Below are 27017 nucleotides of genomic sequence, written 5' to 3' on the forward strand. Positions count from 1 at the left end.
ATTATGCGTGTCTGTGTTTGGGGTGAGATTTGTTTCTTTTCTTCCACAGTTCAGTGGAAACAGGTCAAGCAGACTGAAGCGATGAACACACCGAGTACTCTACTTAGTGAGTGTGTGTGTGTGTGTGAGTGTTATGGTTATATGGGGAATAATATTTTAAGAAAAGACCTCGTGGCCTCCTGTTCTCAGCACTTTTTCTGTTTTCTCTGTACTGTATCTGACCCTGACCTTTGACCTCCCGGTGGAGAAGAGGGGTCAAAACAGGGATCAATTACATATTTTATTAATATCCCCGTTTTCTTCCTTAGCCACTCGCCCCTGTCTATCCTCTTTGCCTCAATTACACCCCCCCTCTCTCACTCCCCCTTTGTTCTTACTCCCCGCTTTTATCTCCCCCTCCTCTTCTCTTCCTCCCTTTCTCTCCCCTTTTACTCCCTCTCTTTTCTCTTTCTATCTCTCCCTTTCTGGAATGTGCTGCTCAGAAGCAGCTGAGTGGAGGAATGTCGCTGTAACAAGCCCATACACAACCCCGAGGGAGGGAAGGCTCCCTACACACACACACACACACACACACACACACACACACACACACACACACACACACACACACACACACACACGCTATCTTTCTTCTTCGTGGCGTGTGTTCTTTGACTTCTTAGCCACTGCTAAACGACAAACTCCCTCCTTCCTCTCTCCCTTATGTTCTGCCTTTCACACATGTGTGCCTGCAGTGGCGGGCAGAGAATGAAGCTGCATTTTTGAGGACATAGCAGGATGCGTATATCTGGCCTGGGCACGCACACACACACACACACACACACACACAAAACGAGAGAGAGAGAGAGAGAGCGAGAGAGAGAGAACGTGAGCCTGCCTGTTGCAGTAATGAAGTAGGGTGTAAATGTCTGCCCTCAGGGAGGAATGACTCAGTTGCATGTTACACAACCCCGCCATGCCCCCCTCTGTTGTAGGCTCACTCAGAATTCACTCCTATACAGAGTTACCAATAAGAAAAAGAATAAAAGAGAGGGGAACCATAACAGATGATGCCTCCATACATGTGACATTATCCTATCATGCTCTGTGACAGGTGACCACATCCACAGGGCACGAAGGGTCACTGAATGGTTTGATGAGTACGAAAATCACAACATGTGGTTTTCATGCTATGGCCTCAACATATATCAACGTAATTGAACAGCTATTTTGAAGAGCACTGTAAAACAAAACGGCAAATGACAAAAAGAAGCGGGAACATAGAGCTCCAGAGGCTTGGAGAATGTGTGTTGTGCTGGCCCAACTTTTTATAAAGGCACTTTATACGTTTTTTTCCCTTACATTCCTTAAAAGGAGAGGAAGAAACTGGAAAATATATTTCTATCTGGAGGCCCAGAACGTGCAGATGTCAGGTCGAATATCAAAAGTATTGCGATGCCTCACATAAAAGTAACACGTTAAGTCTAAAAATACAATATTTATTGTCAAACATCAGTAAAGTAAAATATGTAAAGCATTTTACTGAAGGACGGTACTTGTTTCAATGTAGTTTGATTGCAACACATTCGCAAATAAATGTTAGCTGGCAGTATCTCAGTATTACAGGGTTCGAGTCTTTTTAGGTACGCTGAGCACTGTGGTGCCGCGTGTAATGCCAAAAATTGCCAAAACAATAAAATAACAATATATATATATGTATATATATATATATACAACAATACACATATATATATATACTGTGCATAAACATACAAACAAAAAAGTCAACATCACTGGAGTTACATGGACTTATTTAATGGTATCACACGTTTGAATCTCAGCCTTATTATCGATTATATTATATATTATACATCTATTATATGTGTGATATGAGTGTAGGAAACAGTGTGAGGGTGAGGTGGGTGATGTGGCACTGCTCGGCCTTTTATGTGCATTTGTGTGTGTGTGAGTGTGTGTGTGTGTATATAACCCTTCCCTCAAAAGATTCCAGCCAGCCTGTCTCTGTCTTCACCAACGTTACACACACAGGCACAAGTACTTACACACACACACACACACACACACACACACACACACTGGCAGGCAGCCAGACATTGGCGGTTGGACGCTCTGTCAGATTTAGACACGTAATTACTGTCCCAGCATTTTGAGAGCTGCATGTGTTTGTCTCTGTCTGTACTGCATGAGTGTTTTACATGGAGTGTGTTTATGTCAGTGACACTGGTACACCGCTTTCCTGCTTGGATATCGACACATGATTGTAAATGGTCAACAGTACCTGAAGTACATTCTGACACACTGTTTTAGGTCCAGTCACTGTAGACTAACTAGTTATCCACTGGCGCCACCCAGTGGGAAACCTTTTGAGAGTTGCAGTGCAAATAGATGATGTTTCAATTAGGAAGAGGTGAGGGCACTGAAGTGAAAATCAGTTGGTTCAGTGAGATCCAACATCACAAATGATCCTTTGTAATATTTTTTTTATGATATTAGTGGAGCACTTATCCTTGAATGAACAACAATCTCAGTATCTGACCCAACGTGATAGACAACATTTCTACTTCCTGGGATGACAACTCGCTGGGAATGATTCGTCTGTCAGAGCTGGAGGAGGATGAGCTTCACCCGCCTCCTGTTCAACGCCAGCTTCAACGTGACGTCTACACGGTCCTGTCAGAGGAAGGTTCCTCTGGTACCCAGTGGTGCTGGGCTGGTTGATGCCAGCGAACCCAACATCATAAATGAAAGGAAAGCCTGTACCTCTCTGCTTCAGTGTCCGATACACTATTAGTGTGACTATGGTTACTGTGCATGGGAGTTTTTTTGTCATGTCTCAACAAAACAACACTACCGGTATGTCAAACTCATGGCCTTGTGGCAGGATACCGTTGGCTGAACTTGTCACGCAAAAAACACACACAACAAATCACGGAAATGAATCCTCAATCAAACATTTGACGTTTCTTTTAATGGGTGTAACAAAAACCTAGACACGTTTGTGGAAAAAAAGAAATGTGCTGAAGAGGAACATATGCGAAGGAAATTATAAAACTTTGGAGAACATGCGTAAACAATAATTTAAATAAATACAACATTGGCCCAGATCAACTCATACCGTGTAAAAAATAAGCTCGGTGAACTCAACTTTCACCGCTCGGATTCAAACATTGTAAACATGTGCAAAGACAGAAGATTTAGGTGAAACGTAAATTAAGACCAAAAAGCAAACGTGCGCTGTGGTTACACAAGAGGCCTGGCGTATATTTCTTTCTTTGTGCGTGTGCTTTGAGTCGCTCACTATAGTTCAAGTACAAAATAAATAAATACTGGCAAAAACAGCATTTTCTTTGACTCCCACTACATCAAGATCAGAAATTACTTTTTGTCCCTGTGAGCCCTGAGCTTCCTGGTTTGAGTTTCATGGCTCTATTGTAAATAATACAAAGACACTCTGGAGGAGGGACGCGGACACACACACACACAGACACACTACAGTGTGTATGAAGAATGTTAAAGTATTTGAAGCACATACAGAGGCAAACGTCATCCGTAAACAACTGCACACCACAGCTCTGAATGTTAACAGTTCCTGCTCGAGTGTCCTTGTTTCTTCCCTTCTGGATGTTCCTCAGTCGCTCTGCGGCTGCTGTGTCCTCGTGATTTCACTCTACGACGACGGACAGTTTCAGGTCTCTAGATCGGACATTTCAGACATAAAGTTGTGATTATGACTCACAAGCAGTGATATTTTGAGAAATACAGTTATTTGTTTTCTTGTTGAGAATTAGATAAGAAGATCAGGTTTTTATGTATGTAGCTAGAGCCAGCAGCCAGTTGTCTTATCTTATAATGCGGCTTCTTACCTACGCCATCAGCTGTATCGTCGGCCAGGGGGTCAGAGTTCATTACATACTTGCTGCCAAATATCTGCACCAACTGGTCAAAGAACTTGCATTCCTGTTTCTCTCCTCTGGAAACAGAATTTCAGGGATTGTTATGAGGAGACAGCAAGTTTCTTCCACAAATGAAAGTGTACAACTGCAGTGGATCAAATGTTATGAGGTTCGAAAACTGTATCAAGAATGTAGAGGTTTAGACCTGCAGCCTGATCCAACCACATCCCCCCCCCCCCCCCCCCCCCCAGCATTGAACTGCGGGTACTTACTTTCTGCCTTCTAGGAAGTGTCGGAAATTGGCCCTCAGCCTCTTTATTCTGGTCTGACACTGTTCAGGAGTGCGCAGGTAGCCCTGGCTCGCCATGACCTCGGAGATCTGGATGAAGATGTGTTTGTTCTTTGTGCAGCCTTTCAAGGTCTCCTGGATCTCCTCGCTCCCCCATATGTCCAGGAGGACCTCGGTCTCCCCGTCGCTCCAGGCCAGCTTCGAACTGTCCGCCACCCACTGGGCCCCTGAGGATACGAACAGAGTGGATGTCTCAGAATGAACAAAAACAATCTGTACAGTTTATAGAAAACAATTACAATAATGACAAACGTCTACAGGCAATTGCATACACTTATAGATCTACCATATACCTTAACATGAGAAACAGGCTGTCATGACTGCTGGAATAACTGTATCATAGTCAGTTTGATGGTTTTATTTTGAAAGGTCTCACCTTTCTTTTGGGTGCAGTCGTCTGGCTCATCTGGGACGGACGTGTCTGGGACCAAGTCGTCCATTTTCAGCTCCCTCCCGAAGATTTCATTCATCTCGTTGAAGAATTTATATTCCTCCCTGAATTCAAAGTGAAACAAAACTGGCAGTTAGCTTGAGATTAGCTGGCAACGCTAATGCTAACCAAATCCCAAACATTGTTTCAAGACATTTAAACAACACTGAGCAGATTTTAACAATGAAAGTTGGTCAAAGTCAAATACTTGTGGTCACATCAAAACAAAACCTATTTTAAAACTGCTTTTAAAGTTTGTTTTAAATCAAATGGAAACTACTGATACAAAGGAAAAGCTGCATGTATGTATGTTGGTATGCATGCATGTATGTATGCATGTGTAACAGAGTTAAAAACATACATACATGCATGCATGCATGGCTCTGTACAGAAACTGTACAAACCAACAAAACCAATCACATAAAGAAAATGATTCATCGTGTTGTCATCACTGACTTTTCATGGAGGAAGCCATGTTTAAGGCGTTTGATGCGAGTGTAGCACTGCTCCGAGGTCCTTATGAATCCTCCGTCACTCATCTTCTCAGAGATGTACTGAAACACGTGGCGGTTCTTCAGGCAGCCCTTCAGGGTGAGCTGCACGTTGTCTTCACCCCAGACCTCCAGCAGGGTGCGTGTCTCCTGGTCGGACCAGGGCATCTTTCTGCTCTGGTCAGCCAGGAGGTGGCTGGATGAGGGCTGCTCGTCTAAGTGGAGGAACCACAGATTTATTGTTGGGCTTGGATCTTTGAAGGGAATTTATCATCTGCACAATGACGCCGTGTACAACTGCAGAACTGGTGTGGTGACACTAATCGATTGATCAAAGTTGAACCTACACATGTCAGGATCGGTTTCCATCAGGGGATCCAAGGAGGCGTCAGCGACAGCACTCTCCACTTCAGGACACACAGAGTTATCACCCAGCACCGGAGCCAGGAGGTGGAAGTATCGGAACACAGTGGGCCGTCCTCCATTTCTGGAAAACGTAAATAAAATGCAAGCTGTGATACAGCCTGCTTGCGTGGGGGACGGTGGTCTTCATTTTGACCAGGCCATTTTATTTTACCTCCAGCTGTTGCAGTAACGCCTGTAACTCTTCTTCAACCTTTTGATCCGGGAGTGGCACTGCTCCGCCGTCCTCGGGTATCCCGCGGCGGCCAATTTCTCCGATATGTCGGTGAATATGTGCCCGTTGCGGACGCACGTTTTCAGGCTGTGCTGCACGTCGTCTGCAGCCCACACTTCGACGAGAGCGAACGTCTCCTGCTCCGTCCACGCTGTGTTCACATCCGCACCTATTCCAGGTTGACGCAGCCGTTAGAAAGACTTTGTGTCGACACAGTACTGCCGTGTGAATGAATGAATGAAGACGACTGTACCTGGGTCCTGGTCCGCTTGCTCGTCTTTTTCATCATAATCATCAATAGAAACCTCCTCCTGACCGAGTATTTGTTCCAGCTGGTGGTAGAATCTGCAATCTACTCTTCTTCCAGATCTAGACGGCATGACCAGACGTAAATACGAACCATGAGAGTCATACTGGATTATACATGCAAACAGATATAACATGCAAACTGAACATTTGATCTCACTTCTTCCTGTCGTAACACTGCTGAAAGTTGTTCCTCAGCGACTTGATCTTGCAGCGGCACTGCTCTGAGGTCTTCGAGTAGCCGAGGTCGCGCATCCTCTGCGAAATGTCGGCGTAAATGTGTCCGTTGTGGATGAAACCCCTCAGCGCACTCTGAACGTCTTCGTCGCCCCAGATCTCGATCAGCACCAGGGTCTCCTCATCGGACCACGAGCCAGTCGCCGGTTTCTCCGTTGACGTGCCGATTTCTCCATCTTACAGCAGAAACACGGCACTCGTCACTCTCTTCTATCAGTTTTGGTACGAATGCACACAGTGTAATCTTGCGTAATGCTGCCCTACTATTCACCGCATGAACTCGATGAAGGAATATCGTATTTTACCCGTTTCAGCCACCGATTCACCGTTGGAGTCTTCCGATATTTCGATGGAGTCTGTCACCACAGTGGAGGATGTCGACGGCTGCTTGTCCAGGATTTGTTCCAGCAGATCATAGAATTTAAAGTCGACTCTGTCGGTCCCCGATGAGCTACAGGCAGTAGAGACAGCTGTATTAACACACAGATGTCCTGCCAACAGCACAGCGTACAAAAGGAGTGTTCGGTTTGCTGCTTCTTACTTCAGGTTGTCCTGACAATGCCGGTAGTTGGCTTTCAGGCGTTTGATCCGGGTGTGGCACTGCCCCGCACTGCGGGAGTAGCCGTTGGCGGTGAGTTTCTCCGATACTTCGGTGAAAATGTGACCGTTGTGTGGGTAGCGTCTCATGCTCTGCTGGACCTAAATGTGGGGGAAATTCTTAGCAAAATGTGGCAATATACAAAAAATATGACAATTAAAACGGATGAGGATAGCTTGCACATAGAGGCTCTACTTAAGGACTGCATATATATCGCTCTCATTTCTTTTTTAAACGTGTTATTATCTTTGTGGCCTATGTAGGTCCTTGTGCTCTACCTGTGGGTCTCCCCAGATCTCTAGCAGGATGACGGTCTCCTTGTCCGACCAGGGGACTTTCTTCCTGTCCTCCTGAACGCCCACAGCAGACTCTGATGTGACAGATAGAAAATTGAACACTTTAAGGAATAACTTCATTGAGTTAATTGTTTTGTACTAGCCACACTGCTCGACAGCTGTATTTTTGTTGAATATGCCATGATGCTGTTTGACGACGTTTTGAACGATAACGATGAATGTAAGTATACTGTGCATGCCATTAAAGTGCCATTGAATCATTCAAAGTGATTATAATGGTGTTATAATCTTGTTGTAACTAAACAATAAGTAAATAAATGAGACATTGACAACAGAACTGTTTCGTATTCTATTCATATTTATAATGTAGTCCCGCTGTCAGTAGGGTTTACCGATATCCTGATGGGAAAAAGGTGGTGAGTCGTTGTCTTCAGGCTCTCCTGTTATATCCTCCAGCTGCGGCACTGAAGGGAAGTCCTTCACTAAAAAGCTTCCCAGTTCATTGTAAAACTTGCACTCCACTTGCTCCTGTCCCTTCATGCTGCATCGAGAGATAAGAAGAGTGCAGATGTATACTGTGAATCGGCAAATACCACAAACGTTTCCTTTCATTCCTTGTTTGCTGGAAGTATACATACATGTTTTGGTAGCATTGCCTGAAATTTGATTTCAGCCTCTTCAGCCTCGTTTGGCACTGCTCTGGCGTTCGGGAGAAGCCCTGGGCGGCCATCTTGTTGGATAAGATGGAGAAAATGTGTAACGTCCTGTGCATTCCTCTCCTCTCCTGCTGCATCTTTTCTTCCCCCCACGTGTTGATGAGGGCCAACGACTCAAAGTCTGTCCACGGGACGCTTCTAGTTCCTGAAACGAAAACATGGATCACATTGTTTCTCAGTACAATCTGTGAAACAGTCCTTTTACTGGAACATGTCATTTTAACACAACCCTGTGTTATGTTTATTATTTTTGTGCTTTGGGAAGCTCATGAGTACTTTGGCGCATTAGGCCATTGAAGGACAAAAATAACAAATACCTAAATTGGGAGCCGGGTGAGGGGACAAATTATCTTAAAAAAAAAAACTGGAATTAAGACAAAGTTAATTTTCTTATTTTTATCTCAGCGAATATCCAAGTTTTTTCCTCCTGAATTTACAATTTATATCTATATATTTTTTTATATTCGCCCCCTTGTATTATTATTTATTTAGTTTTACCTACAATTGCCCTAATAGATCGTTGTATATATGCATATATAGGCCAAATATCAGACATATAATGCCTGCTTTGACTTGAAACGTTGAATAAAATAAACTAAACTGGAGCTGCAACAACTGGTCATTTAATCAGTTGGTGGGTAAAACAAAAAATCAATTGGCAGAAATTATTATTACCGGTAGTTATTTCTCAAGCAAAAACATTGTCTGGTTGCAGCTTCTTCAATGTGAAGATTTGATGCTTTTTTTGTCATTTATGATCATAAAATTATCATATTCAAGCAATCATGAATACATGCAGTGGGAAGTTATAACAGGTATTTTTCACTATGTTCTGCTGCTTTCCTAAACAGACCCCCCCCCCCCCCAATAAAAAAGTGAAATTGTACCGATCCTATGGCCGAGAAACTGCAATTCCTCATCGCCGTCTTGTGACTCATCTTCATCGATGACCTCTTCGACATCATAGGTGACCTCCGGAGCAGCCGAGGGGCCGAGTACCCGCTTCAGCTGCTCGTAAAACTTATACTCCAGTTTGGAGTTCCTCCTGGTGTTAGAAAAGGTAAAAAAAGGCAACGGGGGCATTTTGCTGTTTTACAAATTACAGCTTTGACATTTTCGGAGGGAAATAAAGTTATCTGATAAACTGCAACGATCGGACAGAAAGACGAGCGGCGAGGAAGGAGGACAGTTCATTTAACACCTACTTGTTGTTCTTGCGGAAGCACTTCTTCAGTCGCTTGATCCTGGTCTGGCACTGTTCCACCGTTCTCACGTAGCCTCTCTCTGCCATCTTCTGAGCGATCTGCGTAAATATGTGACGGTTTTTCAAGCAGCCCTTTAAAGCCCGCTGCACAGAGTCCTTCCCCCAGATGTCGAGCAGATTGAGTGTCTCCTCGTCCGACCAGGGAACTTTTGTGTCCGTCACAACCGGGAGGGAACCTTCCTGAGAGTCTAAAATACAACGAGCAGAGTTAGTCAAAGGCCTACGTTTAGATTGATCCGACTGACAGCATCCAGTGATCCATCAAAAACAAAAGGCCACAAACCTGTGTATTCTCCCCATATTGAGATGAGAGGAGATTCACCTGAATTCTCATCATCCACTGACGAATCCCTGTGACGGTGGAAAATCACAAAAGGATCAAATTGACAGATTGACAGACACGCTTTCTCACTAAAGTCATGGGACGTCATTCTCTGGCTGCAATGAATATCTGTGCCAAATTTCATGGCAATCCATCAAATGGTTGATGAGATATTAAAATCTAGATCAAAGCTGGTGGACTGACACGGTCGTCCTCAGAGCCATGCCGCAGATATGGATGAAAAGGGAATGGAACCCCGAGTGATGAAAATAAACCAGAAGTGATTACTGCCCACAGAACCAATTAAACACAACGTTTCTGGTAATCTTACAAGAAAGCCGTCGCCTCCGCAGGCTGTTTTTTGGGAATCTCCACGCCTCCGCTCAGCTTCCTCTTCCTGAGAACCCGCCCTCCTCGCAAGCTGTGGCTGTTGTCATTGGCTGCCGAATCCTTGTTCGCAGTCTCGTTGGACGTAGTGAGGTCTATGGAGTCTTTCCCGTCTCTAACCTGCAGCTGCCAGCTGCCCGAGTCTCTCGTCTCCTCCAGCCTTTGTCTCACGGTCTCGGAGCTCCTCCTGATCGCCCTCTCCAGGCTGCTTGTGTCGAAGAGAGCGTCGAGCTGCCCTTTGTGCTCTGGAGGGTTTGAATCTTTGGAAGCAGGTGTGCATGAGGCGGTGGCGTTTGTGACAGGTTTGGTCCCAGGAGGCAGAGACAGGGAGGAGAGGATGCAGTCATCCATCGGTAAAAATCTAGATTCTACAATTAAGAAGAAATAAGGTTGGTTCAATCATTATTGAACTGACAAGAAAAACTCTCAATTCGATCAAAATACAAAGAGGAAAATGAGCGGTTGCTCCAAGTGCATCTTCGCTGTCTCTTCCAACCTTTTATAATTAATGCTTTAACACATTTGGTCTTCTAATCTGCGATTATTTCCGTTTCAGTGTCGACCGTACAGTTACAGCACACGGTACCTTTCTCTGCAAAATGGCCGAGGTTTCTGTGATGTTCAAGTACACCCTTCATGTCGTCTGGCGGGAAAAAGGATTGTAGACATTCGTCTAGGAATGACGGAGTGTCTCCAAGCCAAGCTGCCAGCTGAGAAGAGAGATCAAGTTCCTACCTTTAGTAATCCTGCACTCATTATTCTTTTATTTGCACTGCCAAATGACTCACGGTGAGTTCAAATAAAAAACAACAACTCGGTATCACGAGGGGTTGTGTATTTCCCCCTGAGACACTGTGTTGCACCTGTATCCAGTTAACCCTCCTCTATATCTGTCTCTGGGTCAGTGGTGCAGACAGAGGAGCCCCTGCACTGAGCCTGTGTGCCGCAGTCAGTCTAAGAATAATGCCAGAGCCATTTCCTGGTGACACACTTCTCTTGCGTTGCATTTTGGTGTATTGTGGTGGAGGAGTAAAACAAGTAGTGCAGACCTCCGACAGGGCCTGGCATTCTCCCCTGGTAGCCTCACATCAACACTGCAGAGGGCAGGTAACAAAATAGGGATATAACAGAGGCCGAGATACGACCCCGTTACATAAGCGTGAATGTGAGCAGCAGCGTGGCTGCAGAAAGAAGCAATGGCGTAAGGTCGTAGGGCCACTAATGTCTGCTTTGAGTCTAAATGTAGACAGTATATTTCATGCAAAGTGTATCAGACATGTTGGCGACATTCAAACAAATAAATAACACACACGATTAAGATCACAGACGACTTCTGCAATTATTACAAATTCCTTGTCGTTATCATTATGTCATTTCTGTAATGTGGCACCTGTGTGAAGTCTGGAACTGGCAGCAGCTCCTCCAGTCTTGATATGAACTCCCACACCAGCATCTCAAGTGCAGCGTTATACTTTGGCCCAAAATACGCGGGGAATATTTCCTGCAAATGAGAAAGAGAGGCAGACAGATTAAGAGAGAGTGAGAGACATTTAGTTGGTGGACAGTGGACAGGACAATGTGGAATTACGATCAGGCAAAATGAAAGAAAAACAACGCAATAAGGAGTGAGTCTTCTCTCACTTGGAAAAAATATTTTCTTTCCGAGGGATCCTCCAGTAATGAATGAACCAACTCCACAAAGTTCACCTCCGATTCCTCCACCTGGTTTATGGTTACCTGTTCCACAAACAAACACACACACACACACACTCTCAAATCAAGGGCACCGATGACAAACGCCATTTGAGCCGACTTTTACAACTCAATACAAATTCTAGAAAACAACTGTTCCCACCGGTCGTGAGACTCGATCGGTCATAACCGAGTAAACTTCCACACCGGACAAAGAAAAACCGTGTGTTTGCCAGCGACAGTTTACTTACATGGTGATCCTTGGCAGTGCTGACGGGAGCTTTAATTCTGTCCAGATGTGGCTGAATGGTCTGCAGGTCCACTGGGAGCTCACCTCGACACATCTCCAGAACCAGCTGGATGTGCACACACACACACACATAAACAATAGTCCTGGTTCATAAAGCTCCTGGTGTAACACCGGACCTGTTGCTACTCTGCCCACCTGATTTAGTATACGAAATAAATACACATATAAGTGAGATACTACCCTCACGTCACTCATCGTCTACTTAAAAAGATTGTTTATACATTTTAAACCTGAGCTTTGACCCGAGACAAATACCTAGAATAAGTACACGCGTCACCTCGGCGTGGTTCAACAGTGATTATATATGACTGACCCTGGCCCTGAGTCCCAGGATGAGCTGAGCCCTCTGACTGTAGCTCATCAGCTCTGGGACCAGTTCCGTCACCATGGTAACAAACTCCTCCAGCATCCCATAGTGGTCCACGAGTCCCTGCTGCACTACTTGCCACACTGCGGCTGACAACAGCTGCAAGGGCGGGGCGAGGAGGCGTAGATAGTGGACTGGAAGATCATTACCGGCGGTGGAGGAGGAGGAGGAGGAGGAGGAGGAGAGAAAAGTGTAAAAATAAACATGTATCAACATTTCATGTAACTGGCAATTCAAGTTGTTTTGATGCAGCCTGTTATTACCTAAAGAGGATTAATGTGCATCCACAAGCAACAGGTTCACATTACCCCACAACCTGATAGAAACCCAGAGCAGGAGTAAACAGCTCAAGGCAGGTAACCCAATAACCAGGTAACATGAAACACCTGCACACATGTTATCTGGACTCCTACTTGTGAAAGGTATATAATTAAAGGCCACATACTAAAACTAAATATGTATTTCAATGGTTCACATATAAAGGCTGCTGGCTACATAATGTCGCTTCTCTAACGTGCACTACTGGATTATTATGCTGCGGCAAAAGGAAACCGTTTCGTGAATATCGTCTGCTGTAGTATAAAGACAGTAGCTGCTCAAACATTGACCTGCTGGACCTCAGTCTGTCTGGTAGGAGACAGGCTGATGTGTTTGTTTTTCTACCCACTAAGCTGAATTTTGTTGTTTAGACCAGGACGAGTGATCCAAAGCCCACTTCAGAAATGTCACTTACTACACTACATATAATTCAACAAGCAATCTGTGTCAACAACGACACATTACACACTATGCATGAGTGAATAAGATGTATTGTGGCAATATGACATGACAAGTGCTGCTCTCAGGTGCACCGAGAACAGCATCCATCAAACTCACAACAAACTCGCATCTTGTTGAATGCTGGAACTATTCAACCGAGCAGGAGATTGGATTTCTGAAATAGGACTCTAATGACATTCAGATCGATGTTATACAGCAAAACTATGCCGGCAGATCGATGAGCATCTGATGTGAGTGATGGAAGTCAATCAGCGCTGGAGATGCCACCGTAATAATAAGATCATTGTGGTTTAGGTTGACACGCTGCAGGAAACATGTCACAGAACATGAGCACTTCATTTAAGGTCACTGTGAACTCACTGGTAACACAAGAGATCGCGCGGATCGTTATGAAACGTGATTTTTCACGACACGCACCTCGACTGGTTCCACTTTCAGTTCCCCGGTTTATTTCCATTTAGCAGCTGACAAGAAGGAAGAAAAACAACCCGAGCCGATGTCTCCCCCCTCCGGGTTGTAGCGATGAGGAAAAAAAAATATCACAACAGCTAATGAATGAATTCTGCTAATTTATGATGAGTAAAACATCCACGAGCGATCGCCAACCCGCAGAAACGCGATCGCAGTTTTGCAGGAAGCATTGAGAGGCTCCTGGTTTTTTTCAAATCTCGCTTCAGGAGGAGATACAGAACAAAGGGTTCTGGTCTCATCCGCCTCAGTCCAGATCACGGAAAGCCCTCTTTCCTGGTTGGCTGACGAAGACCGGATCAACTAGGACGTTCAGATAGTCAGACTAGAGGGCGCCATTGTCTATCCATTTAGCAAAGGTCTGAGGTGGATGTTTCCTGTTAGAGAAGTATGCAATTGTTTACTGAAGTAAGTGAGCAATACCAACATTTAATAGCACTGCATTACATGCAAAGGTGCTGCATGATCAAAACACTTAAGTTAAGTGCATTAATGAAATGTACTTAAATCACTTTCCACCACTGTATGTATATATGTATGTAATTATTTTCTTATGAATTTACTTTTTAGACCCTGAACTCCACCTCCTCAGTACCTGTCTGGCTAATGTCCTCCATCTATTTATGTGTGTGTACATGCATATATATATATATATATATGTACATATACAACGGTTATGTGTAACACAAATGTAATTCACGTTAATCTTACGCTACTTGAGATGAATTGCTCTTCATTATCTTCAAGTCAGCAAAATGAGACGTCAACTTCTCACTGACCTCTTATTTTGAAAACAAGGAACCGGAAGTGCTAGCTAACGAGTTTTTATTGTTGCCTAAAACGTTAGCTAGAGTAGTAGACTATCCTCAAAGCATAACGTTAGGTGAATGAAGTCTAATGGAATGAAGCGTACAGGTTTACTTACAAGCTCTCAACTAAATCAATAACCTGCTATAACGGTTAGCAAAGCTAAACTAGCTTACGCGCTCCTGAAATGGAAAAACATCCTGGTCTGTAGCTTAGCTAACGTTATAGCTAGCTAACTCCTGAGTAGCGTTATGAGTATAGCTAACGAATGTTAACACTACTTATTTGAGACCATTTAGTAATGTTATGCCGTTCTTAGTAGTTCTGCTTGGCCGCGGTACAGCTCGATTTGGTCGTAATGTAGCGATCAATTCAGAGACGAGTTGGGGTTGTTGTAACATTGCTGCTTCCTCGAGTAAACACTGACCCCTGTTGGACAGGAAAACACAGACAACAAGCTCATTAGGCTCATTACCGCCCCCTGCTGCTTCGGAGTGTAGACCAGAAACTACCCATTAATCCCGTCTGCATAATAAAACCACAGAAAATTAAACTGCATGCACTACTTGATCATTAATTATCTTTGTATTCAATTATTTGTCGTCCAGCTGTCCATTTTTAATTATAACAGCCTGAAAGAACATTTCATCTGTATAAAAGTTCATGTGATGTTGTGTGGACAAAAAAATTAAAATGCAAGTTGCAGTTTTGATAAAGTAATTTATGAAACACCAATGGTTCCAGCATCCAGATGTGAGGGTTTGTTGCTTAATTGCTCATTGTAAATGATAATGTGGTTGAGAAAAATGACAACTTTCACTTCACCTAACCATTCTTTCAATGGTAACTTGTAGTTAAGTACCTTCAAATTAGCATTCCCTGACCGGGAATCGAACCCAGGCCGCCGCGGTGAGAGCGCCGAATCCTAGGCACTAGACCACCAGGGGCACTCTGGCTCAAATAAAAACTGCATGAAATTATGTTAATAAACCATCACAGTGCCACAAAATGTGGCTGACAAAAATGACAAATTTCACCAAACCATTCTTTAAATGGTAACTTGGAGTTAAGTACCTTCAAATTAGCATTCCCTGACCGGGACTCGAACCCGGGCTACGGCGGTGAGAGCGCCGAATCCTAGCCACTAGACCACCAGGGACACTGTGGCTCAATTATAAACTGAATGAAATTATGTTAAGAAACCATCACAGTGTCACATAATGTGGTTGAGAAAAAGGACAAATTTCACTTCACCTAAACCATTCTTCCAATGGTAACTTGGAGTTAAGTACCTTCAAATTAGCATTCCCTGACCGGGAATCGAACCCGGGCCACGGCAGTGAAAGTGCCGAATCCTAGCCACTAGACCACCAGGGACACTCTGGCTCAAAGAAAAACTGCATGAAATTATGTTAATAAACCATCACAGTGCCACATAATGTGGTTGAGAAAAATGACAAATTTCACTTCACCTAAACCATTCTTCCAATGGTAAATTGGAGTTAAGTACCTTCAAATTAGCATTCCCTGACCGGGAATCGAACCCGGGCCACGGCAGTGAAAGTGCCGAATCCTAGCCACTAGACCACCAGGGACACTCTGGCTCAAAGAAAAACTGCATGAAATTATGTTAAGAAACCATCACAGTGTCACATAATGTGGTTGAGAAAAAGGACAAATTTCACCCAACCATCCTTTCAATGGTAACTTGGAGTTAAGTACCTTCAAATTAGCATTCCCTGACCGGGAATCGAACCCGGGCCACGGCGGTGAGAGCGCCGAATCCTAGCCACTAGACCACCAGGGACACGCTGGCTCAAAGAAAAACGGCATGAAATTATGTTAAGAAACCATCACAGTGTCACATAATGTGGTTGAGAAAAAGGACAAATTTCACCCAACCATCCTTTCAATGGTAACTTGGAGTTAGGTACCTTCAAATTAGCATTCCCTGACCGGGAATCGAACCCGGGCCACGGCGGTGAGAGCGCCGAATCCTAGCCACTAGACCACCAGGGACACTCTGGCTCAAAGAAAAACTGAATGAAATTATGTTAAGAAACCATCACAGTGTCACATAATGTGGTTGAGAAAAAGGACAAATTTCACTTCACCTAACCATTCTTCCAATGGTAACTTGGAGTTAAGTACCTTCAAATTAGCATTCCCTGACCGGGAATCGAACCCGGGCCACGGCGGTGAGAGCGCCGAATCCTAGCCACTAGACCACCAGGGACACTCTGGCTCAAAGAAAAACTGCATGAAATTATGTTAATAAACCATCACAGTGTCACATAACGTGGTTGAGAAAAAGGACAAATTTCACTTCACCATTCTTCCAATGGTAACTTGGAGTTAAGTACCTTCAAATTAGCATTCCCTGACGGGAATCGAACCAGGGCCACGGCAGTGAAAGTGCCGAATCCTAGCCACTAGACCACCAGGGACACTCTGGCTCAAAGAAAAACTGCATGAAATTATGTTAATAAACCATCACAGTGCCACATAATGTGGTTGAGAAAAAGGTCAAATTTCACTTCAGCTAACCATTCTTTCAATTGTAACTTGGAGCTAAGTACCTTCAAATTAGCATTCCCTGACCGGGAATCGAACCCGGGCCGCGGCGGTGAGAGCGCCGAATCCTAGCCACTAGACCACCAGGGACACTCTGCCTCAAAGAAAAACTGCATGAAATTATGTTAAGAAACCATCACAGTGTCACATAATGTGGTTGAGAAAAAGGACAAATTTCACTTCACCTAACCATTCTTTCAATGGTAACTTGTAGTTAAGTACCTTGAAATTAGCATTCCCTGACCGGGAATCGAATCCAGGCCGCCGCGGTGAGAGCGCCGAATCCTAGGCACTAGACCACCAGGGGCACTCTGGCTCAAATAAAAACTGCATGAAATTATGTTAATAAACCATCACAGTGCCACAAAATGTGGCTGACAAAAATGACAAATTTCACCACACCATTCTTTAAATGGTAACTTGGAGTTAAGTACCTTCAAATTAGCATTCCCTGACCGGGAATCGAACCCGGGCTACGGCGGTGAGAGCGCCGAATCCTAGCCACTAGACCACCAGGGACACGCTGGCTCAAAGAAAAACTGCATGAAATTATGTTAATAAACCATCACAGTGCCACATAATGTGGTTGAGAAAAATGACAAATTTCACTTCACCTAAACCATTCTTCCAATGGTAAATTGGAGTTAAGTACCTTCAAATTAGCATTCCCTGACCGGGAATCGAACCCGGGCCACGGCAGTGAAAGTGCCGAATCCTAGCCACTAGACCACCAGGGACACTCTGGCTCAAAGAAAAACTGCATGAAATTATGTTAAGAAACCATCACAGTGTCACATAATGTGGTTGAGAAAAAGGACAAATTTCACCCAACCATCCTTTCAATGGTAACTTGGAGTTAAGTACCTTCAAATTAGCATTCCCTGACCGGGAATCGAACCCGGGCCACGGCGGTGAGAGCGCCGAATCCTAGCCACTAGACCACCAGGGACACGCTGGCTCAAAGAAAAACGGCATGAAATTATGTTAAGAAACCATCACAGTGTCACATAATGTGGTTGAGAAAAAGGACAAATTTCACCCAACCATCCTTTCAATGGTAACTTGGAGTTAGGTACCTTCAAATTAGCATTCCCTGACCGGGAATCGAACCCGGGCCACGGCGGTGAGAGCGCCGAATCCTAGCCACTAGACCACCAGGGACACTCTGGCTCAAAGAAAAACTGAATGAAATTATGTTAAGAAACCATCACAGTGTCACATAATGTGGTTGCGAAAAAGGACAAATTTCACTTCACCTAACCATTCTTCCAATGGTAACTTGGAGTTAAGTACCTTCAAATTAGCATTCCCTGACCGGGAATCGAACCCGGGCCACGGCGGTGAGAGCGCCGAATCCTAGCCACTAGACCACCAGGGACACTCTGGCTCAAAGAAAAACTGCATGAAATTATGTTAATAAACCATCACAGTGTCACATAACGTGGTTGAGAAAAAGGACAAATTTCACTTCACCATTCTTCCAATGGTAACTTGGAGTTAAGTACCTTCAAATTGGCATTCCCTGACGGGAATCGAACCAGGGCCACGGCAGTGAAAGTGCCGAATCCTAGCCACTAGACCACCAGGGACACTCTGGCTCAAAGAAAAACTGCATGAAATTATGTTAATAAACCATCACAGTGCCACATAATGTGGTTGAGAAAAAGGTCAAATTTCACTTCAGCTAACCATTCTTTCCATTGTAACTTGGAGCTAAGTACCTTCAAATTAGCATTCCCTGACCGGGAATCGAACCCGGGCCGCGGCGGTGAGAGCGCCGAATAATAGCCACTAGACCACCAGGGACACTCTGCCTCAAAGAAAAACTGCATGAAATTATGTTAAGAAACCATCACAGTGTCACATAATGTGGTTGAGAAAAAGGACAAATTTCACTTCACCTAACCATTCTTTCAATGGTAACTTGTAGTTAAGTACCTTGAAATTAGCATTCCCTGACCGGGAATCGAATCCAGGCCGCCGCGGTGAGAGCGCCGAATCCTAGGCACTAGACCACCAGGGGCACTCTGGCTCAAATAAAAACTGCATGAAATTATGTTAATAAACCATCACAGTGCCAGAAAATGTGGCTGACAAAAATGACAAATTTCACCAAACCATTCTTTAAATGGTAACTTGGAGTTAAGTACCTTCAAATTAGCATTCCCTGACCGGGAATCGAACCCGGGCTACGGCGGTGAGAGCGCCGAATCCTAGCCACTAGACCACCAGGGACACTGTGGCTCAATTATAAACTGAATGAAATTATGTTAAGAAACCATCACAGTGTCACATAATGTGGTTGAGAAAAAGGACAAATTTCACTTCAGCTAACCATTCTTTCAATTGTAACTTGGAGCTAAGTACCTTCAAATTAGCATTCCCTGACCGGGAATCGAACCCGGGCCGCGGCGGTGAGAGCGCCGAATCCTAGCCACTAGACCACCAGGGACACTCTGGCTCAAAGAAAAACTGCATGAAATTATGTTAAGAAACCATCACAGTGTCACATAATGTGGTTGAGAAAAAGGACAATTTTCACCCAACCATCCTTTCAATGGTAACTTGGAGTTAAGTACCTTCAAATTAGCATTCCCTGACCGGGAATCGAACCCGGGCCACGGCGGTGAGAGCGCCGAATCCTAGCCACTAGACCACCAGGGACACTCTGGCTCAAAGAAAAACTGCATGAAATTATGTTAAGAAACCATCACAGTGTCACATAATGTGGTTGAGAAAAAGGACAAATTTCACCCAACCATTCTTCCAATGGTAACTTGGAGTTAAGTACCTTCAAATTAGCATTCCCTGACCGGGAATCGAACCCGGGCCACGGCAGTGAAAGTGCCGAATCCTAGCCACTAGACCACCAGGGACACTCTGGCTCAAAGAAAAACTGCATGAAATTATGTTAATAAACCATCACAGTGCCACATAATGTGGTTGAGAAAAAGTTCAAATTTCACTTCAGCTAACCATTCTTTCAATTGTAACTTGGAGCTAAGTACCTTCAAATTAGCATTCCCTGACCGGGAATCGAAGCCGGGCCGCGGCGGTGAGAGCGCCGAATCCTAGCCACTAGACCACCAGGGACACTCTGCCTCAAAGAAAAACTGCATGAAATTATGTTAAGAAACCATCACAGTGTCACATAATGTGGTTGAGAAAAAGGACAAATTTCACCCAACCATCCTTTCAATGGTAACTTGGAGTTAAGTACCTTCAAATTAGCATTCCCTGACCGGGAATCGAACCCGGCCACGCGGTGAGAGCGCCGAATCCTAGCCACTAGACCACCAGGGACACTCTGGCTCAAAGAAAAACTGCATGAAATTATGTTAAGAAACCATCACAGTGTCACATAATGTGGTTGAGAAAAAGGACAGATTTCACCCAACCATCCTTTCAATGGTAACTTGGAGTTAAGTACCTTCAAATTAGCATTCCCTGACCGGGAATCGAACCCGGGCCACGGCGGTGAGAGCGCCGAATCCTAGCCACTAGACCACCAGGGACACTCTGGCTCAAAGAAAAACTGAATGAAATTATGTTAAGAAACCATCACAGTGTCACATAATGTGGTTGAGAAAAAGGACAAATTTCACTTCACCTAACCATTCTTTCAATGGTAACTTGTAGTTAAGTACCTTGAAATTAGCATTCCCTGACCGGGAATCGAATCCAGGCCGCCGCGGTGAGAGCGCCGAATCCTAGACACTAGACCACCAGGGGCACTCTGGCTCAAATAAAAACTGCATGAAATTATGTTAATAAACCATCACAGTGCCAGAAAATGTGGCTGACAAAAATGACAAATTTCACCAAACCATTCTTTAAATGGTAACTTGGAGTTAAGTACCTTCAAATTAGCATTCCCTGACCGGGAATCGAACCCGGGCTACGGCGGTGAGAGCGCCGAATCCTAGCCACTAGACCACCAGGGACACTGTGGCTCAATTATAAACTGAATGAAATTATGTTAAGAAACCATCACAGTGTCACATAATGTGGTTGAGAAAAAGGACAAATTTCACTTCAGCTAACCATTCTTTCAATTGTAACTTGGAGCTAAGTACCTTCAAATTAGCATTCCCTGACCGGGAATCGAACCCGGGCCGCGGCGGTGAGAGCGCCGAATCCTAGCCACTAGACCACCAGGGACACTCTGGCTCAAAGAAAAACTGCATGAAATTATGTTAAGAAACCATCACAGTGTCACATAATGTGGTTGAGAAAAAGGACAATTTTCACCCAACCATCCTTTCAATGGTAACTTGGAGTTAAGTACCTTCAAATTAGCATTCCCTGACCGGGAATCGAACCCGGGCCACGGCGGTGAGAGCGCCGAATCCTAGCCACTAGACCACCAGGGACACTCTGGCTCAAAGAAAAACTGCATGAAATTATGTTAAGAAACCATCACAGTGTCACATAATGTGGTTGAGAAAAAGGACAAATTTCACCCAACCATTCTTCCAATGGTAACTTGGAGTTAAGTACCTTCAAATTAGCATTCCCTGACCGGGAATCGAACCCGGGCCACGGCAGTGAAAGTGCCGAATCCTAGCCACTAGACCACCAGGGACACTCTGGCTCAAAGAAAAACTGCATGAAATTATGTTAATAAACCATCACAGTGCCACATAATGTGGTTGAGAAAAAGTTCAAATTTCACTTCAGCTAACCATTCTTTCAATTGTAACTTGGAGCTAAGTACCTTCAAATTAGCATTCCCTGACCGGGAATCGAAGCCGGGCCGCGGCGGTGAGAGCGCCGAATCCTAGCCACTAGACCACCAGGGACACTCTGCCTCAAAGAAAAACTGCATGAAATTATGTTAAGAAACCATCACAGTGTCACATAATGTGGTTGAGAAAAAGGACAAATTTCACCCAACCATCCTTTCAATGGTAACTTGGAGTTAAGTACCTTCAAATTAGCATTCCCTGACCGGGAATCGAACCCGGCCACGCGGTGAGAGCGCCGAATCCTAGCCACTAGACCACCAGGGACACTCTGGCTCAAAGAAAAACTGCATGAAATTATGTTAAGAAACCATCACAGTGTCACATAATGTGGTTGAGAAAAAGGACAGATTTCACCCAACCATCCTTTCAATGGTAACTTGGAGTTAAGTACCTTCAAATTAGCATTCCCTGACCGGGAATCGAACCCGGGCCACGGCGGTGAGAGCGCCGAATCCTAGCCACTAGACCACCAGGGACACTCTGGCTCAAAGAAAAACTGAATGAAATTATGTTAAGAAACCATCACAGTGTCACATAATGTGGTTGAGAAAAAGGACAAATTTCACTTCACCTAACCATTCTTCCAATGGTAACTTGGAGTTAAGTACCTTCAAATTAGCATTCCCTGACAAGGAATCGAACCCGGGCCACGGCGGTGAGAGCGCCGAATCCTAGCCACTAGACCACCAGGGACACTCTGACTCACAGAAAAACTGCATGAAATTATGTTAAGAAACCATCACAGTGTCACATAACGTGGTTGAGAAGAAGGACAAATTTCACTTCACCTAAACCATTCTTCCAATGGTAACTTGGAGTTAAGTACCTTCAAATTAGCATTCCCTGACCGGGAATCGAACCCGGGCCACGGCAGTGAAAGTGCCGAATCCTAGCCACTAGACCACCAGGGACACTCTGGCTCAAAGAAAAACTGCATGAAATTATGTTAATAAACCATCACAGTGCCACATAATGTGTTTGAGAAAAAGGTCAAATTTCACTTCAGCTAACCATTCTTTCAATTGTAACTTGGAGCTAAGTACCTTCAAATTAGCATTCCCTGACCGGGAATCGAACCCGGGCCGCGGCAGTGAGAGCGCCGAATCCTAGCCACTAGACCACCAGGGACACTCTGGCTCAAAGAAAAACTGCATGAAATTATGTTAAGAAACCATCACAGTGTCACATAATGTGGTTGAGAAAAAGGACAAATTTCACCCAACCATCCTTTCAATGGTAACTTGGAGTTAAGTACCTTCAAATTAGCATTCCCTGACCGGGAATCGAACCCGGGCCACGGCGGTGAGAGCGCCGAATCCTAGCCACTAGACCACCAGGGACACTCTGGCTCAAAGAAAAACTGCATGAAATTATGTTAAGAAACCATCACAGTGTCACATAATGTGGTTGAGAAAAAGTTCAAATTTCACTTCAGCTAACCATTCTTTCAATTGTAACTTGGAGCTAAGTACCTTCAAATTAGCATTCCCTGACCGGGAATCGAAGCCGGGCCGCGGCGGTGAGAGCGCCGAATCCTAGCCACTAGACCACCAGGGACACTCTGCCTCAAAGAAAAACTGCATGAAATTATGTTAAGAAACCATCACAGTGTCACATAATGTGGTTGAGAAAAAGGACAAATTTCACCCAACCATCCTTTCAATGGTAACTTGGAGTTAAGTACCTTCAAATTAGCATTCCCTGACCGGGAATCGAACCCGGCCACGCGGTGAGAGCGCCGAATCCTAGCCACTAGACCACCAGGGACACTCTGGCTCAAAGAAAAACTGCATGAAATTATGTTAAGAAACCATCACAGTGTCACATAATGTGGTTGAGAAAAAGGACAGATTTCACCCAACCATCCTTTCAATGGTAACTTGGAGTTAAGTACCTTCAAATTAGCATTCCCTGACCGGGAATCGAACCCGGGCCACGGCGGTGAGAGCGCCGAATCCTAGCCACTAGACCACCAGGGACACTCTGGCTCAAAGAAAAACTGAATGAAATTATGTTAAGAAACCATCACAGTGTCACATAATGTGGTTGAGAAAAAGGACAAATTTCACTTCACCGAACCATTCTTTCAATGGTAACTTGTAGTTAAGTACCTTGAAATTAGCATTCCCTGACCGGGAATCGAATCCAGGCCGCCGCGGTGAGAGCGCCGAATCCTAGGCACTAGACCACCAGGGGCACTCTGGCTCAAATAAAAACTGCATGAAATTATGTTAATAAACCATCACAGTGCCAGAAAATGTGGCTGACAAAAATGACAAATTTCACCAAACCATTCTTTAAATGGTAACTTGGAGTTAAGTACCTTCAAATTAGCATTCCCTGACCGGGAATCGAACCCGGGCTACGGCGGTGAGAGCGCCGAATCCTAGCCACTAGACCACCAGGGACACTGTGGCTCAATTATAAACTGAATGAAATTATGTTAAGAAACCATCACAGTGTCACATAATGTGGTTGAGAAAAAGGACAAATTTCACTTCAGCTAACCATTCTTTCAATTGTAACTTGGAGCTAAGTACCTTCAAATTAGCATTCCCTGACCGGGAATCGAACCCGGGCCGCGGCGGTGAGAGCGCCGAATCCTAGCCACTAGACCACCAGGGACACTCTGGCTCAAAGAAAAACTGCATGAAATTATGTTAAGAAACCATCACAGTGTCACATAATGTGGTTGAGAAAAAGGACAATTTTCACCCAACCATCCTTTCAATGGTAACTTGGAGTTAAGTACCTTCAAATTAGCATTCCCTGACCGGGAATCGAACCCGGGCCACGGCGGTGAGAGCGCCGAATCCTAGCCACTAGACCACCAGGGACACTCTGGCTCAAAGAAAAACTGCATGAAATTATGTTAAGAAACCATCACAGTGTCACATAATGTGGTTGAGAAAAAGGACAAATTTCACCCAACCATTCTTCCAATGGTAACTTGGAGTTAAGTACCTTCAAATTAGCATTCCCTGACCGGGAATCGAACCCGGGCCACGGCAGTGAAAGTGCCGAATCCTAGCCACTAGACCACCAGGGACACTCTGGCTCAAAGAAAAACTGCATGAAATTATGTTAATAAACCATCACAGTGCCACATAATGTGGTTGAGAAAAAGTTCAAATTTCACTTCAGCTAACCATTCTTTCAATTGTAACTTGGAGCTAAGTACCTTCAAATTAGCATTCCCTGACCGGGAATCGAAGCCGGGCCGCGGCGGTGAGAGCGCCGAATCCTAGCCACTAGACCACCAGGGACACTCTGCCTCAAAGAAAAACTGCATGAAATTATGTTAAGAAACCATCACAGTGTCACATAATGTGGTTGAGAAAAAGGACAAATTTCACCCAACCATCCTTTCAATGGTAACTTGGAGTTAAGTACCTTCAAATTAGCATTCCCTGACCGGGAATCGAACCCGGCCACGCGGTGAGAGCGCCGAATCCTAGCCACTAGACCACCAGGGACACTCTGGCTCAAAGAAAAACTGCATGAAATTATGTTAAGAAACCATCACAGTGTCACATAATGTGGTTGAGAAAAAGGACAGATTTCACCCAACCATCCTTTCAATGGTAACTTGGAGTTAAGTACCTTCAAATTAGCATTCCCTGACCGGGAATCGAACCCGGGCCACGGCGGTGAGAGCGCCGAATCCTAGCCACTAGACCACCAGGGACACTCTGGCTCAAAGAAAAACTGAATGAAATTATGTTAAGAAACCATCACAGTGTCACATAATGTGGTTGAGAAAAAGGACAAATTTCACTTCACCTAACCATTCTTCCAATGGTAACTTGGAGTTAAGTACCTTCAAATTAGCATTCCCTGACCGGGAATCGAACCCGGGCCACGGCGGTGAGAGCGCCGAATCCTAGCCACTAGACCACCAGGGACACTCTGACTCACAGAAAAACTGCATGAAATTATGTTAAGAAACCATCACAGTGTCACATAACGTGGTTGAGAAGAAGGACAAATTTCACTTCACCTAAACCATTCTTCCAATGGTAACTTGGAGTTAAGTACCTTCAAATTAGCATTCCCTGACCGGGAATCGAACCCGGGCCACGGCAGTGAAAGTGCCGAATCCTAGCCACTAGACCACCAGGGACACTCTGGCTCAAAGAAAAACTGCATGAAATTATGTTAATAAACCATCACAGTGCCACATAATGTGGTTGAGAAAAAGGTCAAATTTCACTTCAGCTAACCATTCTTTCAATTGTAACTTGGAGCTAAGTACCTTCAAATTAGCATTCCCTGACCGGGAATCGAACCCGGGCCGCGGCAGTGAGAGCGCCGAATCCTAGCCACTAGACCACCAGGGACACTCTGGCTCAAAGAAAAACTGCATGAAATTATGTTAAGAAACCATCACAGTGTCACATAATGTGGTTGAGAAAAAGGACAAATTTCACCCAACCATCCTTTCAATGGTAACTTGGAGTTAAGTACCTTCAAATTAGCATTCCCTGACCGGGAATCGAACCCGGGCCACGGCGGTGAGAGCGCCGAATCCTAGCCACTAGACCACCAGGGACACTCTGACTCACAGAAAAACTGCATGAAATTATGTTAAGAAACCATCACAGTGTCACATAACGTGGTTGAGAAGAAGGACAAATTTCACTTCACCTAAACCATTCTTCCAATGGTAACTTGGAGTTAAGTACCTTCAAATTAGCATTCCCTGACCGGGAATCGAACCCGGGCCACGGCAGTGAAAGTGCCGAATCCTAGCCACTAGACCACCAGGGACACTCTGGCTCAAAGAAAAACTGCATGAAATTATGTTAATAAACCATCACAGTGCCACATAATGTGGTTGAGAAAAAGGTCAAATTTCACTTCAGCTAACCATTCTTTCAATTGTAACTTGGAGCTAAGTACCTTCAAATTAGCATTCCCTGACCGGGAATCGAACCCGGGCCGCGGCGGTGAGAGCGCCGAATCCTAGCCACTAGACCACCAGGGACACTCTGGCTCAAAGAAAAACTGCATGAAATTATGTTAAGAAACCATCACAGTGTCACATAATGTGGTTGAGAAAAAGGACAGATTTCACCCAACCATCCTTTCAATGGTAACTTGGAGTTAAGTACCTTCAAATTAGCATTCCCTGACCGGGAATCGAACCCGGGCCACGGCGGTGAGAGCGCCGAATCCTAGCCACTAGACCACCAGGGACACTCTGGCTCAAAGAAAAACTGAATGAAATTATGTTAAGAAACCATCACAGTGTCACATAATGTGGTTGAGAAAAAGGACAAATTTCACTTCACCTAACCATTCTTCCAATGGTAACTTGGAGTTAAGTACCTTCAAATTAGCAT

The 27017-nt window shown here is 44.6% G+C and overlaps 1 protein-coding gene across 1 annotated transcript; it reads right to left on the reverse strand.

Annotated features, from left to right (window-relative positions):
* Nucleotides 1-2955: 2955 nt before the first annotated feature.
* LOC306795920 (uncharacterized protein) lies at nucleotides 2956-14090 on the reverse strand. The gene is made up of 24 exons (XM_079294629.1): nucleotides 13493-14090; nucleotides 12242-12429; nucleotides 11870-11974; nucleotides 11568-11663; nucleotides 11317-11427; nucleotides 10513-10636; nucleotides 9871-10294; nucleotides 9501-9568; nucleotides 9159-9405; nucleotides 8841-8998; nucleotides 7876-8098; nucleotides 7630-7778; nucleotides 7220-7311; nucleotides 6885-7042; nucleotides 6649-6794; nucleotides 6267-6519; nucleotides 6054-6169; nucleotides 5741-5969; nucleotides 5511-5650; nucleotides 5129-5378; nucleotides 4619-4737; nucleotides 4166-4409; nucleotides 3864-3970; nucleotides 2956-3693 (listed from the first exon to the last, which is right to left on the reverse strand). Exons 1-24 carry the CDS (start codon nucleotides 13530-13532, stop codon nucleotides 3686-3688), a joined length of 3795 nt encoding a protein of 1264 aa, XP_079150755.1. The 5' UTR covers nucleotides 13533-14090; the 3' UTR covers nucleotides 2956-3685.
* Nucleotides 14091-27017: the final 12927 nt, after the last annotated feature.

This window comes from Melanostigma gelatinosum (genome assembly GCF_949748355.1).
Source record: "Melanostigma gelatinosum genome assembly, chromosome: 22".
Taxonomy (NCBI): domain Eukaryota; kingdom Metazoa; phylum Chordata; class Actinopteri; order Perciformes; family Zoarcidae; genus Melanostigma; species Melanostigma gelatinosum.

Excerpts from the sequence above, each read along its gene's own strand:
- LOC306795920 (XM_079294629.1), bottom strand. The coding sequence starts at position 13,532 with ATGGAAATAAACCGGGGAACTGAAAGTGGAACCAGTCGAG. Across the intron at positions 10,637-11,316 it reads CAGTTCCAGACTTCACACAG|CTGGCAGCTTGGCTTGGAGA; the intron begins GTGCCACATTAC and ends CTCTCTTCTCAG. Across the intron at positions 7,779-7,875 it reads AGGCAATGCTACCAAAACAT|CATGAAGGGACAGGAGCAAG; the intron begins GTATGTATACTT and ends CTCTCGATGCAG.